At 40.2% G+C, this 15,240-nt stretch overlaps 1 protein-coding gene across 1 annotated transcript in view; it reads left to right on the top strand.

Moving 5' to 3' along the window:
* Positions 1-7,373: 7,373 nt before the first annotated feature.
* The window catches only part of LOC308187674 (ovostatin), a gene marked incomplete at its 5' end in the record, with an annotated part of 45,518 nt that continues 37,651 nt past the window's right edge, over positions 7,374-15,240 (top strand). Inside the window, 4 exons of the mRNA XM_080575875.1 lie at positions 7,374-7,460; positions 12,992-13,119; positions 13,647-13,830; positions 14,202-14,358. Of these exons, the coding sequence (XP_080432001.1) occupies positions 7,374-7,460; positions 12,992-13,119; positions 13,647-13,830; positions 14,202-14,358 (556 nt within the window). The remainder of the gene's footprint in view (positions 7,461-12,991; positions 13,120-13,646; positions 13,831-14,201; positions 14,359-15,240) is intronic.

Here is a 15,240-nt window from a genome sequence, read left to right as displayed (position 1 = left end):
CAAGTGGATCCAATCTGGCCTCATAGACTTGTGTATGTCTAAGTGGAGTAGTAGGTCACTAAACCTTTCCTCATGGATTATGAGAGCTTCGTTCTGCTCCCTGTCCCTATCTACCAGATCAGGAGGCTGAGTACCTGGAGAACAATCAGTCTTGCTGCTTAAGACTGAGGCAAAGAAGGCATTAAGTACCTCAGCCTTTTCCTCATCTCTTGTCACCATGTTTCCCCCCAACATCCATTAAAGGATGGAGATTCTCCTTAGTCTTCCCTTTCTTGTTTATGTATTTATAAAAACTTTTTAAATTGTCTTTAACAGCAGTAGCCATATTGAGCTCCAGTTAGGCTTTGGCCCTTCTAACTTTCTCCCTGCACAACCTCATAACATCTTCATAGTCCTCCTGAGTGGCCTGCCCCTTCTTCCAAAGAAAAAAAACTCTTTTTCTTCCTGAGCTCCAGCCACAGTTATCCCATTATTTTACTACGGGTTTATCACGTCTCAGATCTTTGTACTAGGACTGCATTTCTTTAGAAGGAAGGTTGCAAGGAAATATCACACCTTTGTTGCAACCAAAGCTGCCAATTTCTAGTCTGCAGTCTTCCCATTTTGCCTGTTTACTCTCATTATTTTTCTACAGGAGACAGGTCTGGGCTTCAATAATGTTAGTTCCAAACAATTTACTAAAGGAAAGGATGTCATCCAAAGGGACACTGACAGGTTTGAGAGGTAGGGCCATGCCAACTTCATGAAGTTCAACAAGGCCAAGTGCAAGGCCTGCACCTGCGTCGGGGCAATCCCAAGCACAAATATAGGCTGGACAGAGAATGGATTGAGAATAGCTCTAATGAGAAGGACCTGGGGGTCTGGGTTGATGAGAAGCTCAACATGAGCTGACAATGTGTACTTGCAGACCAGAAAGACAACTGTATCCTGAGCAGCATCAAAAGAAGCATGTCCTGCAGGTCAAGGGAGGTGAATCTCCCTCTCTGCTCTGCTCAGTATGGAGTGGCAGTGCAGTCTAGGTAAAAAAAAAAAAAAAAAAAAAAAAGTAAAATTCAGAGTAATTTGGCAACATCAGGACCTGGGAAAACTTGGAAGGCAGCTGGACAGTTGTTCTAAACAGCTGAAGGATTGGACTTAGGATGCTAAAGTGACACAATATTTTTGTGAATTTAAATGCAGGCTGATGTGGGATAAGTGCCTTGACACCCTCGAGAACCTGAATCCATACTCTGACTTTGGTTTCATCTTTCCAAATATACCACCTGACATTTGAAAGTGCCCAGAATTTGGCAGCTTTTCATGTGGAAACGCTGTGCATACAGAGAAGTCTGAAGGGACCTTTGTAATGAAGAATATTTACAAGCACATCATGTCTTCAATATTTTCGGATACTCTCCTGAGAAAAGAGAAACGGGGATGGAGATCCTTCCTTTGGGTTGAATTTAAGTGTTGCTTTATTGAAGGACAGGAATAAATAGTTCTCTGGCATTTCCAATGGAATGCCATGCAATGTGAATGTTGAGAGCTTCTACACATTTTGAAAAAAATGAATGACCTTTTGAGAAAAAGATTTTGTGAGGTGGTTGGCTTTCACTTCTTCCAGTTCTACTCAAAACCCAAAAGTCCTGTCCCCTGTCCCCGGTATTTCTGTTCCCATCAGAAACTTCCCCCTGAGCACAATACCTGACCTAAAAAGTCACACAAAACAATGTTTTTGTATTTGCTACAGATGGACACTTGCTGAGGAATCAGCTATGACTCTGAGGACATTATGGTACCAAGTTGCCTTTTTAATGACCCCAAACTGCCCCTCACTCTCCCATCTCTGGCAGCAGAGATTGTGTGAGCTTCACGAGTGGTAAATCAGGCTAGTTCAAACCACTTTCTTCAGCTGTGCACACTCAATCTGCTGTAAAACAAAGGCCTTTGTTTAATGCCATTCCAATGAATGGTCAACTGCAAGACTGGTCAGATGGAAACTGATATGAAATGCAGCTTATTTCTAAAGTGCAGCATTTAAATTTTGCTACAAATTTCCAAAACGCTAGGCTGAAAGGGAGTGGCTGTGACAATGTCAATGGTATCTAGCAAAATCTGCATTTTATAACCTTTTACGCCTATAACTTTCCTCTTTTACCTCCAGTACATCTAGTGACCTACCAACTGTTTCTCACAGAGCTTGCATCATGTGAAGTTGCTGATGCAGGAACTTGGGAGTTCGCTCAAATGTAATACAAGTCTGACAAGTTAAACTATATCCCACACTCTCGATTATTTGAAATTTTCATTTTATTTGTTTGTCATGAAGTAAAAAATAGTGCCTTGGGGCTCTTTCACCTGACTTACTGTGATATATCTATACAATCCTGTAGCTTTAACGCAGAAAATTTGGGAAACTTGTCTATCTCTATGTTATGCTGTTTCATTCTTTCTCCCCATATTTCACTACCTAAGATATTTAATTTTAAATTAATTCATGAGCTCCGTAATAAAGTCTTGATTCTTAAACAATGCAAAAAATTAGATGCTGCATAGAGAACTACGACAGTAACAAGTATGTCATCTTGCTATTGTTCAGTCAGTCAGTTGTCCACTAAAATATTTTTCCATATGAGTTCCGTACCTTCTCCACATGGCTAAGCCACCTAGCTCCTGGTATCTCCTTACCAAAGGAGAATACTTTCCTGTAGAAAGAACTTACAAAAATCTTACTTGAAAGAACAGACAAAGATGCAGAGCAAATACAGAAGAAATCTGACTTCGTGTCTCTGACTCAGTAACTATCCAGGTGAATCCTTCAGCTCAGTCACCTTCTAAAAGCTTTTGATCAGTGCTGGAGGCTTTGCTGAGCTCATGGTCAATGTATTAGCCCTGCTCAGTAGTGTCACTCAGAACAAACATATGCAACATTACTAGCACTGTTTCACACTGAGAGTTGTCTCCAGCAATTAAGCTGTAATCTTCTCTTTCCTTTAACTGTTATTACTTCCTTCTTGTCCACATTCTCTCTGCCTTTATTTGAGAAAGCCAACTGAATTATATCAGCAAGGAGTCCCTGATCAGAGGCTAATTGGTCAGAGAGCTAGGGAGGGAAACAGCAAAGAAGAAGGGACAGATAACTCTTCTTCAGTATTTCAAAGGAAGATATGTATGTTCCTTCTAGGCAGCCTTCACAGCCTTCAGTATTGCTGTATCTTCCTTGAAATAAGAAGGAGTTAAAAATCAAGGTGCCCTGTCTCCAAAATAATCTTTTTTTTTTTTTCTTCAAAATTTAGCTAGAGGATTTTCTATACTGTCACCAGGGTGTTATTTAATTTCAGACCAAATCCACAGACTTTTTTCTCTTTTCTCTGAAGTCAGTGGAGCAATTGACTGTTGAAGATACTAGCTTTCTCTTCACTACCTTCACAATGGGAACCACTGAATAAAACCACTGAGCTAATATCTGCTTTGTACTCTGCTTTTTTATTGGGAGAGGAAAAATTCTGTCTCATGTATGTGCTGATATAGTGTCTTCTTGTGTGGACCTTGCTTCTGGAAAGAAGCCTGAACTACTCATTAAACTGAGGAACTGTACATCCTTTTTACATCCCATGGCAGCTTTAGATCTCCAGCTTGTATGGCTTTACTAGAGAATTTTTTATGTGTCTATTCCGTAACCTGTTTTTATTTCACTATTCAAAGTAAGGCTTGGACTGTTTTTTGTACCAGAGAAAATATTTCTGGAAGAGACAAAAAAGGTCCATTTAACCTCATCACACCAGGAAAAGTCTACAATTATACAGAATTACTTAGCAAGTCTGCTAGCCATAACTTGTGTCCCAGACTGACTACACATCATGAAGCACTTTTTTTGAAATGCACCTAACATCTGAACAGAGTGATGACCTTGTTAATTAAATGGTTGAAATGAACCTTTTCTGAATACTTTTGACAATTCATTCCAGAACTTCATGTAGGGGATGGCCTCTCCAAATGATCAAAAGCAGGAGTCGTACATCTAAGAAACAACGAAGAATTACACCAGATCATTTCACTTAGTTTTAGTCCTCTGTGTCTCTTTCCTAAGTTTCACTTAGTATTCCTAGACTATATAAATAGGAAAGCTAGAGGCATGTATGCTTTCACTATTACCACTGTTTACAAGATCACCTCTCAGATCATGCTAGTCCATGACATCTCTGTTTGTTTGATGTAAAAACACTAGGAGCGTAACTTGAACAATGCTAAGTCACTGAATCCCCTCCAAGCATTCATATTCAACCAAACCAAGTGTCAACAAGCATAAAAAAACTCATGAGACAACAAAGAAAAGAAGTAATGATAGATGTAAAACTCAGACAAAAGGGTTTAACTCCCGAAAGGCCAAAGGAAAAATGCATTGAATGCACAGTGTCTGCTAGTGAGCAAATTCTGGAGGGAGCTGCTATACTCATCATGCTCGAGTCTATCCTCACTTTATACTTGAATAGCTGTAGGATAGGATCGTTGAGTTATAGCTTTCAGAAACTTGCTATGTCAGAGGAAGTTAGCATGCTTATCTTTAGCAGTCACCAATTTGAAACTTATTTTTTAATGTTTTATACTTTTTTAATACTTAAAGCATAAGTATAGCTAAGATGAGTGCAGAAGACACTTATTAGGAAAAGGAATGACACTACATATTAAAGATTATGAGAAAAAAAATCCCCTTTTATATTTTCTGAGGCCTGGGGAGCTTTTATTTTCCTTAATTGCTCAAAATTAGCAATTCACTTCAGAAAAAATGTCAACAATTTACTATTTCATGAAAAAAAAAAAGAAAAAAGAATGAGCCATGTTTTTACCGGAAACAAAACACTTCCACCCTAGACAGCTTTAAAACTCTTGATTCCCCCCAACAGAAAAGGCTGAGAGTTTCAGTTTGTGCTCTTATTTTTGCTCTGTAGGGACTGTTCTAAGGCTTTTCTGAAAGATTGTTCTCTTTGTGGTTGTATTTAGCAATATCACTTCTACAGCAGGCCAATTAATGCCCAAATAGTGCCCAGAAGGTAGAGTTTTCTATGTCCAAGCATCCCTCACATTATAACAAAGAGAGAGCCTGAGGCATATCATTTCCCTCTTTGGTGTCTGTTGGGTGAGTTTCTTTGGTCACGCAGATCATTCAATCAACTCACTGAAAGGCAGAGTGCATTGCTTGGCACAGGTATCACTAGTGAGTAATATTAAAACGTGGTGTTCTAAGAAACACTTTAGGTTCTAGATTTTTTTACATTTTCTGTGCTATTGGAAAACTAGGAACATCTTTAATACTCACTCAGCCAGTCCTGATGCTTACTTTTCCCAGTTGTGAATGTTTTCTTTCTAGTACATCCCAGTAAGTAATGAATACCTCATTAAGCCAAAGCCTGGCTTTGCACCTTCCCTGCAGAGAGCTCAGGCAAAAACTCTCCCTGCTCTTACTTTCCCTGCAGGTGGAAGCAGTGCAGTAGTCCACTCCTTTTTTGATTGAGGTTCTAAGAATGTATTTGGAGCTGAAATTGGCAAATGTGCAAATACCTGAAGCTTTACCAAAAACTGCATGTTTTTGGAAAATGAGCTCCAAAATTAATAGTAAAATTTTCAAAAAGAAAAGAAAAGAAAAGAAAAAGAAGCTTCTGGCCTTATGTGAAATAGATTCATGGGTGACTCAAGAATCAGTTTTTCAATGTCAGCTTCCTGGATATTCATATTTAGAACAGGAGATTAATAAATATGCAACTTAATTATAGGATCAGAAGGTTGGATTCAAAGCATTGGAGCTGAAGTAACAAAAGTAGATATTTGAATAAAAATTAAAATGAACAGTAAAAGAAATGCTGAAAAAAATACAGTGAATGAGCACTCTTGGGGCCCAAAACTGGATGTTTTCCAGATCTATTTAAACATACTAGTCCTAACCACACTCTCAATTCTTTTGCGGCTGATTCTTCAAATATAAGGTGCTGCCAGTGTCAGTAGTGGGCTCACAAAATACGTTGAAGAATTATAAGCCTATTGATATATAGGGCAGGAAAAAGAAATGATTGAAAGCTAGAGCAAAGAAAGCCAGAAGTGTCAAGAAGGCAGCAAAGTGACCAAGAAGGCAGCAAAGTGACCAAGAAGGCAGCAAAGTATTGTTTAGGCTGAGGCCTTGCATGCTGGAGACTATGAAGAAAGCACATATGGGGAATCCTGCAGTGCCTGGTTGCTCTTCTGTTTTATCTTTGGCAGATAAAGCACGAAGATTCACAGTGGCTTTACTTTTTTTTATCCTTACTATGTTATAATGAACAAGTGTTAGAATATCCTGAACTCAGAACAGCTTCAGGGTTACTCAGTTGAATACAAATCACACAGACTACGTCTACTCAGCACGACTCCAGTGAGCAGCCTCTCATTGGCTTCAATGTTACTGTCGCCATCCATGGATCCTTCCAAAGCCCATGTGAAAGTTTTGTTCCCAACTGACACACTCTGTATTAAGAAGTTAGCTGAGTCATGTTTTCTTACTCTGCCGTGGTTAGAAAGATGCTCCAGAACCTTAATCCTACTTTAATCTTTAACTTCCACTGTGAGAAAAGATTACCTATCTGATCCCACTTCTTCCAGCAGTTCATATGGGATCCATCTGCTGCAGTGTACATGAAGGTGACAGTAGAGACTCTGGAAGCTTTCCTCAGAAGTCTGAACTCCCATGCCTTTGCCACTTGGCAGGATTTCTACATAATCCATGTAAAAGCAAAGAGCTTGTACTCTCCTCAAGCCAGCAACTAGGGATGACATTACACGTGGATGTGACTCTTCAGTCACTCACTGATGTCCACTCAGGGCTCTCCAGCAGATGTTTTTTACCTGGCACTGGTGTTTTATGAGGTAGTTGCCTTAAAAAACACCTAGTTCTTTAAAAGGGAAAACTACTCAGCAAGGACTTTCTCTGACTCACAGTTTGCCTGAAACCGAGTTGTTTCCCCTCAGCCTACTTGGAAGCCTCAAATGCTTAGAAATATAATAGAAGATAATTAGGAATGACAGCACTTCTTCAAGGAAACATCCTCCAATATGTTCTGTACAGTGCTAAGCAGTTCAATATATAGCTGCAGAATACATTACCACTGGAGAGGAAGCAGAAATAGCCTTTCTGTTTGAGGAACGAGTACAGAACACTTCCCAAGCATAAGGTCAGGGGTGGAAGGCACAAACACAGGCTCTCCCTGGGAGGCACCCTTGAAGTAGTGCAATTATATCGGGTAACACAAGAGTATTGTTGTGCTGCCAAATAGATAGTAACAAAAGATAAAAGGAGAGAAAGCTGCGGGCTCTGAATTGCATACCTCCAATAAAGTATCTGGAACAAACTCAATTTTTGGTGTATCATGGTGGAAAGGAAATTTTTTTTTGCAATAAACAAAATGGATTTGGAACTAGATATTGGTCGATGGCAAATGTTCAAAGTGGCTCCTGTATATCATAAAGGGACTGTAGTCTCCAACATTTGGTGTTATCAGAGAATCACAGAATTGTAGAGGTTGGAAGCCACATGTGAAGTATGTAAAAGCATTACTCCTCCAACATTCCCTCCTCACAGCACAAATTGCTGTTCAGAGGGAGATTTGAGAACTATTGTGTCAAGAGTGGCCACAACTCCATGAAAGAAACTTAGGGGTACAGTTATGTCCATAAAGCCTTTGTAGGCTTTATACTCTGATGGATGAGATCCCAAGGGGAAACAAAACTCTCAGATCTCCCCTCTCAAATCATTCTAGAGAAGAAGGAAGCCCAGCTGTGGAAGCAAAGAAAAGCTATGGCAATTTGAAAGCCTCAGACAGCTAACTCTTTCTACACGGTACTGTTAGGAGTTGTCACTTAAACTTAAAGCAAATGTTCTACTTACAGAATGCAAAACACAGGGCTCAGAAGACAGGAGAGTTGTGTGTAGCTGTGAAGCAGGAACAAGGAGTCAGGATTTTCCTGACAAGCTAAAAGGTCAGAGAATGTGTTTGGCACACTTCAGCGTGCTAAAGAGGGCTTTTAGCTTCAGGAACCTTGCTAGCCAGGAGAGCAAAGTACATGGCAACATCATGTGCAGCTTGTGTCACAGCATTTTGGTAAACATGAAAGTCTCTCAGTACCAACCACGAGCTGAGGAGTATTAGCATGGGAGGCTTAAGGAGGGGTCATGCAGTCAGCTCATTGTCTCCCCAGAGAACATCAATTAACTAGCTATGTTTCTAAGGATTTTCTTTCCGCCCCGTAATAAAATTTTGATTCACATCTACAAGTCTGATGAATGAACTTACTAGATACCAGAGATTTTTCATGGAACTTATTCTGTTGTTTTATTGGTAATATCTCTACATCTGAACACAACCCTTGCTGCTGCCTGTCAAGACCAGGCGGAAAGGAGTGTTGAATAACTCTTGGTCCTGTCCTTCCAAGGAGAGCACTAAAATAGTGAAGTACCCCATGAACAAGTGCAGCCTAACTTGATAGCCGAGCTGTACTACAATGTGTATAGCTTAGCCTAAGCTCTGCCAGGTAAGCCATGTGTAAGTAGAAAACATAATTTCTTTAATATACCATTACCCACTCGGGCTTTTGCAGGAGCGGAGTCAGTAGGGAGACTCCAACTGTACCCAACTTTGACTGGTATGTTTGCCAGTAAAACTGCATATTAAAGACAGTCGTACTACTTTAGCTCACACATGGTTATGTCTGCTCAGACCTAGGCCTCATCACACAGGAAGATAAAGGTCTCAGCTTTGAAAATAGGTTCTGGATGATCCATCAACACTCATATGAATCACAAGTGTAACAGAATCCTTGCAACTGGCTGACTATCACGTACCACCTTTTAAACCACTGCCTTTTCTAAGAGTGAAAACATCACAGGCCACTGAAATTAATTTCATCAGCCCTCCCTCTACCACATTTCATTTGTTGAATTAAATTCTATTACTCATCAAAATCACTGCTAGCTGTGACTATTCCTCCAGTGATACACGTATTTCCTTTAATGAGCTCACTGTTCTCTTAGCTGGCTTTGCTGCTAGGGAACTTTTCCAGGGCCCACTTATCTTAGAACAAAGAAAGAAATCTTGCATGCTTGACTGGAGACCTTATTGGTCAAACAGGGCTTTACCAGTAGTTACCATGTTTCAGTATTGTTCCCCAACCACCTGGGCCAAACCAAGCATTTCGACCTTTAGTATCCTAAACAAATTGTTACAACCTAATCTGCTTACAGAAAGTTTTATAGGAAGCATAGTCAAAGTCACATATTGCTTCAGTGCTTTTCAATTAATTTATGTAGCTGTAATGACTAAGTTTCTTTGTGTTGATCCTCCTTTGAATGCAGTAATTAACCCATTTACAAGAAAAGTGCCAGTATCTACACCACAAAAATAACAGCTACAGATTTTGTAGGCATATCCAAGTTAGCTTCAGACTGCCAGCTGGGGTGCTGCTAGCAAGGCAACCATGGAACTCCTCATACAGGCTTTGCCAGAAGTCATGTCACTGCCTCACTACTGCAGTGCTCAGCTAGCAAGTTTAACATTGCTCTGCTATACTGTGCAAACTCCCAAAGAACTGTCACTCTCCTTTCCTACACTGCTTCAGTCAAACACGAAGAATTATTGGAAGATGATAATAAACTGCAAAAGAAAGAAGTGCTATAATGAAATTAAATGTGAGCAGCTACAAATACAGCAAAAAGATAAAAAACACAGAATTCCAGAGACTACTGGAATTTTCCAAGAGCCATTTCATGACCCCCACAGGGGAAAAAGAAAAAAAAAAAAAAAGTTCTTAGCAATAATAATGAGTAAAATTTGAGGCCAGGACATTCATTGACACAGAAGTCACTGTGACCATGTCTCTTGGGGGTTCTGGTAGATGAGAAACTTGACATGAGCCAGTGTGTGCTTGCAGCCCAGAAGGCCAACTGCATCCTGGGCTGCATTAACAGAGGAGTGGCCAGCAGCTTGAGGGAGGTGATTGTCCCCTTCTACTCTGCCCTTTTAAGTCCCCACTTGCAGTACTACATCCAGGTTTGGGGCCCCCAGCACAAGAAGGATGTGGAGCTGTTAGAGCAGGTCCAGAGGAGGGCCACAAAGACGATCAGAGGGCTGGGGCACCTCTCCTATGAAGAAAAGCTGAGAAAGCTGGGGCTGTTAGACCTGAAGAAGAGAAGGCTCTGGGGAGGCTTCATTGCAGCCTTTCAGTACTTAAAGAGGTCTTATAAAAAGGATGGAGAAGGACTCTTTTCCAGGAGGAGGACTCTCAAATTAAAAGAGGATAGATTTAGACTAGATATTAGGAGGAAGGCCAGGCTAGATGGGTCCTTGGCCAACCTGATCTAGTGGGTGGCATTCCTGCCATGGCAGAGGGTTTGGAGTTAGATTATCTTTAAGGTCCCTTCCAACCCAAGCCATTCTATGATTCTGTGATTCCTTGGTTGCTTATTTCGTAATTAGATTCTCCTTCTCCATTATGATTAGTGGAAAGTTTAAACTAGCATAGTGAGTTGTTTGGACATAGGATGCATGGAACCTTTCTGTCCTGCATTTGGTTAGCATTCAGAAGGCATATATGCACAGAAAATATTGTAGTTAGTGCCAGTTCTTGAAGATACAGGTGGACTTTCTAACCAAAGCCACAATCCAACCTATATTTGGGCAAAACAAAGTTCATTATAACAGAAAGTTATAACTTTCATAGCTAATCTATCCTATTTATACAACATTTGAATGTCACCTAACCCACCTGATCTTTTGTTTAGACTTTCAAAATTAGCCTCAGAAAATTCTCTCTGCAGGAAGACGTGGACTGCAATAATTATAAAATGGGCCTGTCTGAAAGCGAATATTTTATTATGTTGCAATAAATTCATAATTACCTGAGAAAGCCAGGAAGAGCAAGAACGTGCAATATAGGCTATTACTTATTTTACAATGTCAACTCAAGTTCAAGACTTTGACAGTGAATTTTTGTTATTGACAGCTCATGGTGTGGGTATCTCGTTACAGAAAAAAAAAGCAAACCTGATTCCTAGTGAAGCTCCTGAATTGTTGATACAGGTGGAGATCCACTTTAACAGGCATGACAGGGAACTGGTCTTTCAGAGTAGAATATCAGAATGTTGTCTGTGGTCTAAGCAACCACAGCATGCCACAAAGAAAGCTCTGGGCGACCACTAGTTGCTGCTGCCCTGTTTCCATTTCGTATGATTTGATACTCTGTGAAAATTTACAGACATAAAGGAAGAAAGTTTCATAGCTGTCCTGGATGGCACACACTACCATTCCCTAAATCACATTCTAGCAGTAAACAAGAAGAGACAGTCACACAGTTTATCAGGAAAGCAGAGAAAAGTATGCTTCTTTGAAGATGTTCTGCCTTTGAAACCAAATGTCTCTAATAAAATTTAACCATTCTGCTGGCATGTAGTTGGGGGTTGACACTTCCAGCATTCATGCACCCACCCTGCCTTTTGCTCACTTCCCTCTCCTAGATCCTGGGGAGAAAAACAGAAGGAAGATAAAAATAATTGATTGAGATAACGACAGTTAATAAGAAAAGCAAAAATGTGCACATGGAAGTGAAGAAAAAAGAGGAATTTATTCACTAGTTCCCATTGGCAGGCATATGTCCAGCCACTAAGTGGGAAGCAGGGCCTCAGTACACATAGCAGTTTCTTTGGAAGACAAGTGACTTAACTATGAATGTTCCCCCTCCTCCTCCTTTACCCAGCTTTTATTGCTGATTATGATGTCGCTTTGGTCAGTTGGGTCAGCTGTCCTGGCCATGTCCCCTCCCACTTCCTTGCACGCCCCCAGCCTACTGATTTTTATTTATTGATTTATTTATTTATTTATTTTCTGGGGGAGAAAGAAAGCCTTGACACTGTGCAAGCACTGTTCACCAACAGCCAAAACACTGTTTTATCAACACTCATTAGCACATATGCAAAGCACAGCACTATACAAACTGCTATGAAGAAAGCTGGCTTCATAAAATTCATCCCAGCCAGACCCAGTACACATACCAATATGAATGGAAAAAAAGGAATCATAATTATCAAACAACTGCTTTCCAGCTTTGTTTTTCTTGTGAGGAGCAGAACATGAAGCACTTCATTTTCTCTTTAGAGCAAGACCAAACAAAAGAAGGAGGTAATTTTTCTTCATCATAAAAAAAAAAAAAAAAACGCTCTTTGGCTGAAAGTAGATTTTCTCCCCCTAAAAACAAACCAAACCAATCGACCAACCAAAAGCTAAACAAAACACACGCACACATACAAAATTAAAACAAACAAACAAACAAACAAAAACTAAGTAGCTTCCACAAAGGTGTAAAAACTAGAACCCTGAGGCACTAACAAATGCTACCCTGTGATCTACCAACTGGCTAATTTCAGGATGAAATAAAACAGACTTCAACAATACTGCAAAATGCTTAATGGACAGAGATTAGTCCATCTCACCAATATTCAGAATATCTAAGAAGGAAGAGAAAGGAGAGGCCAACACATTATTTTAACCAGAATCAGGTGTCAAAGTATAGAAAGTTACTCTACTTCACCCAGACTGGGAATCCAGGAGGTAAATTACAAGAATGAAGGGGTAAGCCCTCAAATATTAACATAGTTTGACAGGCTCCTTCTGTTTTGGGTCATTTCATCATTTTCTGTTCCAAGCATCAGCATAAGAAGAAAAGCCCCTCACCTGAAAACAAGACTGCTAAGGACACTTTGTGCAGACATTCAGAGAAGTGCAGCAAAGTGTTGCTATCTGGAGACAGTGGGTTGGTGGTGTAGTTTGCAGTAGGGCTAGGGGAGGTTCTTGAAAGGATTAGGATAGACTAGGATCTCCACCCCTTACTGCAATTATAAAGGCACTAGCATCTAAGGAAGGAACCAGAAAGGAGTTGCAGGGCCAGCTCCTTTCTTCTGGAGCTCTTGGTGAGGAATGTTGCAGAATTGTTAAAGTAGCAAGCAACGTATTATTTCTTGGGAAGAGAATTTATCTCTTTCTTCTGTCTCCCAGTGAGAAAAATGTGGTTGAAGTTTCTTCTGGCTATTCTCCTCCTGCATGTAACAGCTGGAAAGGAACCTGAGCCGTAAGAACTACCACGTTATTACTAATAGTATTCTTTGTAAGGCTTTAAAGACTGTGCTAGTTGATGCCACTACTTTTACTGTAAATATTAAATACTGTTATGACTCATCTTTCATATCTGGAGAGCTAAGTTAACCTGGAGTGTGGATGGCAAATGAGTGGTTCTCATTAAATACCAAGCAGACCTGCCTGTTGAAGAACTTCCAGAGAAGTTGATGTTTGTGTTCAGAAAGGACAATAGCAATAATAGCGACAATATACTTTGCTAAAAGCAGATGAGTCCAGGACTAAGGTGATGGGCTAATGTGTAACAGTGGGGAGTGCTGGCAGAACTGTGTGGGGAACCAAAGACTGAACTCGTTGGGAGCTACAGGGCAGGAGTGGGGGACACCAGCAAGAGTGTCTTATGTTTATTCCAAACCAACCAGCAGGTATAGAACAGTACAAACACTTTGTATTTGTTTCTTCCTGTTGAGGCTGTTTCTCCATTCTCTATGATGTGATCACTGTGCTGTTTGGATCTCACAGGCAGTATGTCCTGATGGTGCCTGCTGTCCTCCAAAATGACTCTCCAGGACAGGTTTGCCTGCAGTTCCTCAACCTCAATCAAACGATATCTGTTAGAGTCATCCTTGAGTATGGTGCTGTTAACACCACTATTTTTGAGAAAACCATGATGGCAAGCAATGGTCTGCAGTGCTTCAACTTTACGGTAAATGTATTTTAGTTTATGTCCCAATGGAAAAGTTAGCTTGTTGGAACAGCTGATGTCAGAGGTTCACAGGAAATGTAGGGAGGGTGAAGAAAGACAGAGCAGGGAGCACAGGAAAGGAACACGCAGCAGTAGGAATAAGACATGTTGAAGAAAAAAGGAAGTGGAGAACAGGTACATAGTGACAGACAAGGAGAGATTTTTATTAGACATAAGAAATGTAGAAGGTTCAAGAAAGACATTTCAGATGATGGGAGTGAGATGGGTTTCTCTTTTTAGGAGTCTAGTCCATGGGTAGAGGTGTTCAACAGGTTCTGGAGCAAATGACTTCAAGACTAGCATCCTCCTCTTGTTTTCCTGTTTCCTTACAGATTCCTCCTGTCAATTCTGTCCCACTGGCTTTCATTTCCTTCTCTGCCAAAGGCACCACAGTTAGCATGGAAGAGCGGCGGTCAGTGATGATTTGGAATGCAGAGAGCTTTGTCTTTGTGCAGACGGACAAACCCATCTACAAACCAGGACAGAGTGGTGAATATCTGTTTAGTTGATGGCATTTCCCTTAGGATGCAATTTCTTCAGATAGAGTTTTTTATGCAGGGTGTTCCTCAGGCTGAGCTACAGTCTAGACACCTTCTTCAGAATTTCTATTAAAACCATTATGGGTGTTTGCTGTGGAGCTCAGAGAGTCATCCTCAGGATGGCAGAAGACTACCGTCACACAGTCTCTATTCATTTTATTTGTCCCTTCCTTAGTTAAAAGAAGAAGGGAGCTTTTACTGCTGTCATTTCATTCCTGGTAACAGGCCAAGCAAGTAGAAAAATGTGATAAGATCACTATTTATATTGCCGGTTGAAACAATGCTCACACAGTCTGTGATACTAGTCAGCTTCAAAGACAGACAAAAGACCAAGACCATGATTTAAAAATGAAATACAATTTTATTTTTTTAAAGAAAAGATCATGTCGTTTGCCCTCTTAGCTCTGATAGCTTAGGACTTATATTTTCTTTCCCTTTTATTTTTTTTTCCTGCAAAGTTGAGACGTTTATGCTATTCAGCTATCCATACTTCTCATCTTGCTATAGAACAGATCTCCACATACACAAAGCCCTATTTATTCGGATCAATTTCTTAATTCACTGCTAGGTTTTAAGGTTTCTAAAACAACATTGTGGGAAACACTGAGAGAATATTTCTTTCCAGAGGTAAGCCAAATAACTTAGTAGTTAGACTGGATCATCTATATTTTAATTAGGGATGAGTTCTGTCTTAACCTATTGCAGAAAGGAAAGCTTACCAATCAGAATTTGGTTCCACCAAGGTGTCTCACAAACATGGCCTGATTATTTGACAGATTGTTTGGTACTGAGGGGGGGGAAGCAGTAGATTAAATTAAATGCTGAAAACATA

This window comes from Anser brachyrhynchus (genome assembly GCF_964034855.1).
Source record: "Anser brachyrhynchus genome assembly, chromosome: 1".
NCBI classification, from domain to species: Eukaryota; Metazoa; Chordata; class Aves; order Anseriformes; family Anatidae; genus Anser; species Anser brachyrhynchus.
This window is presented reverse-complemented; position numbering and strand designations above follow the sequence as displayed.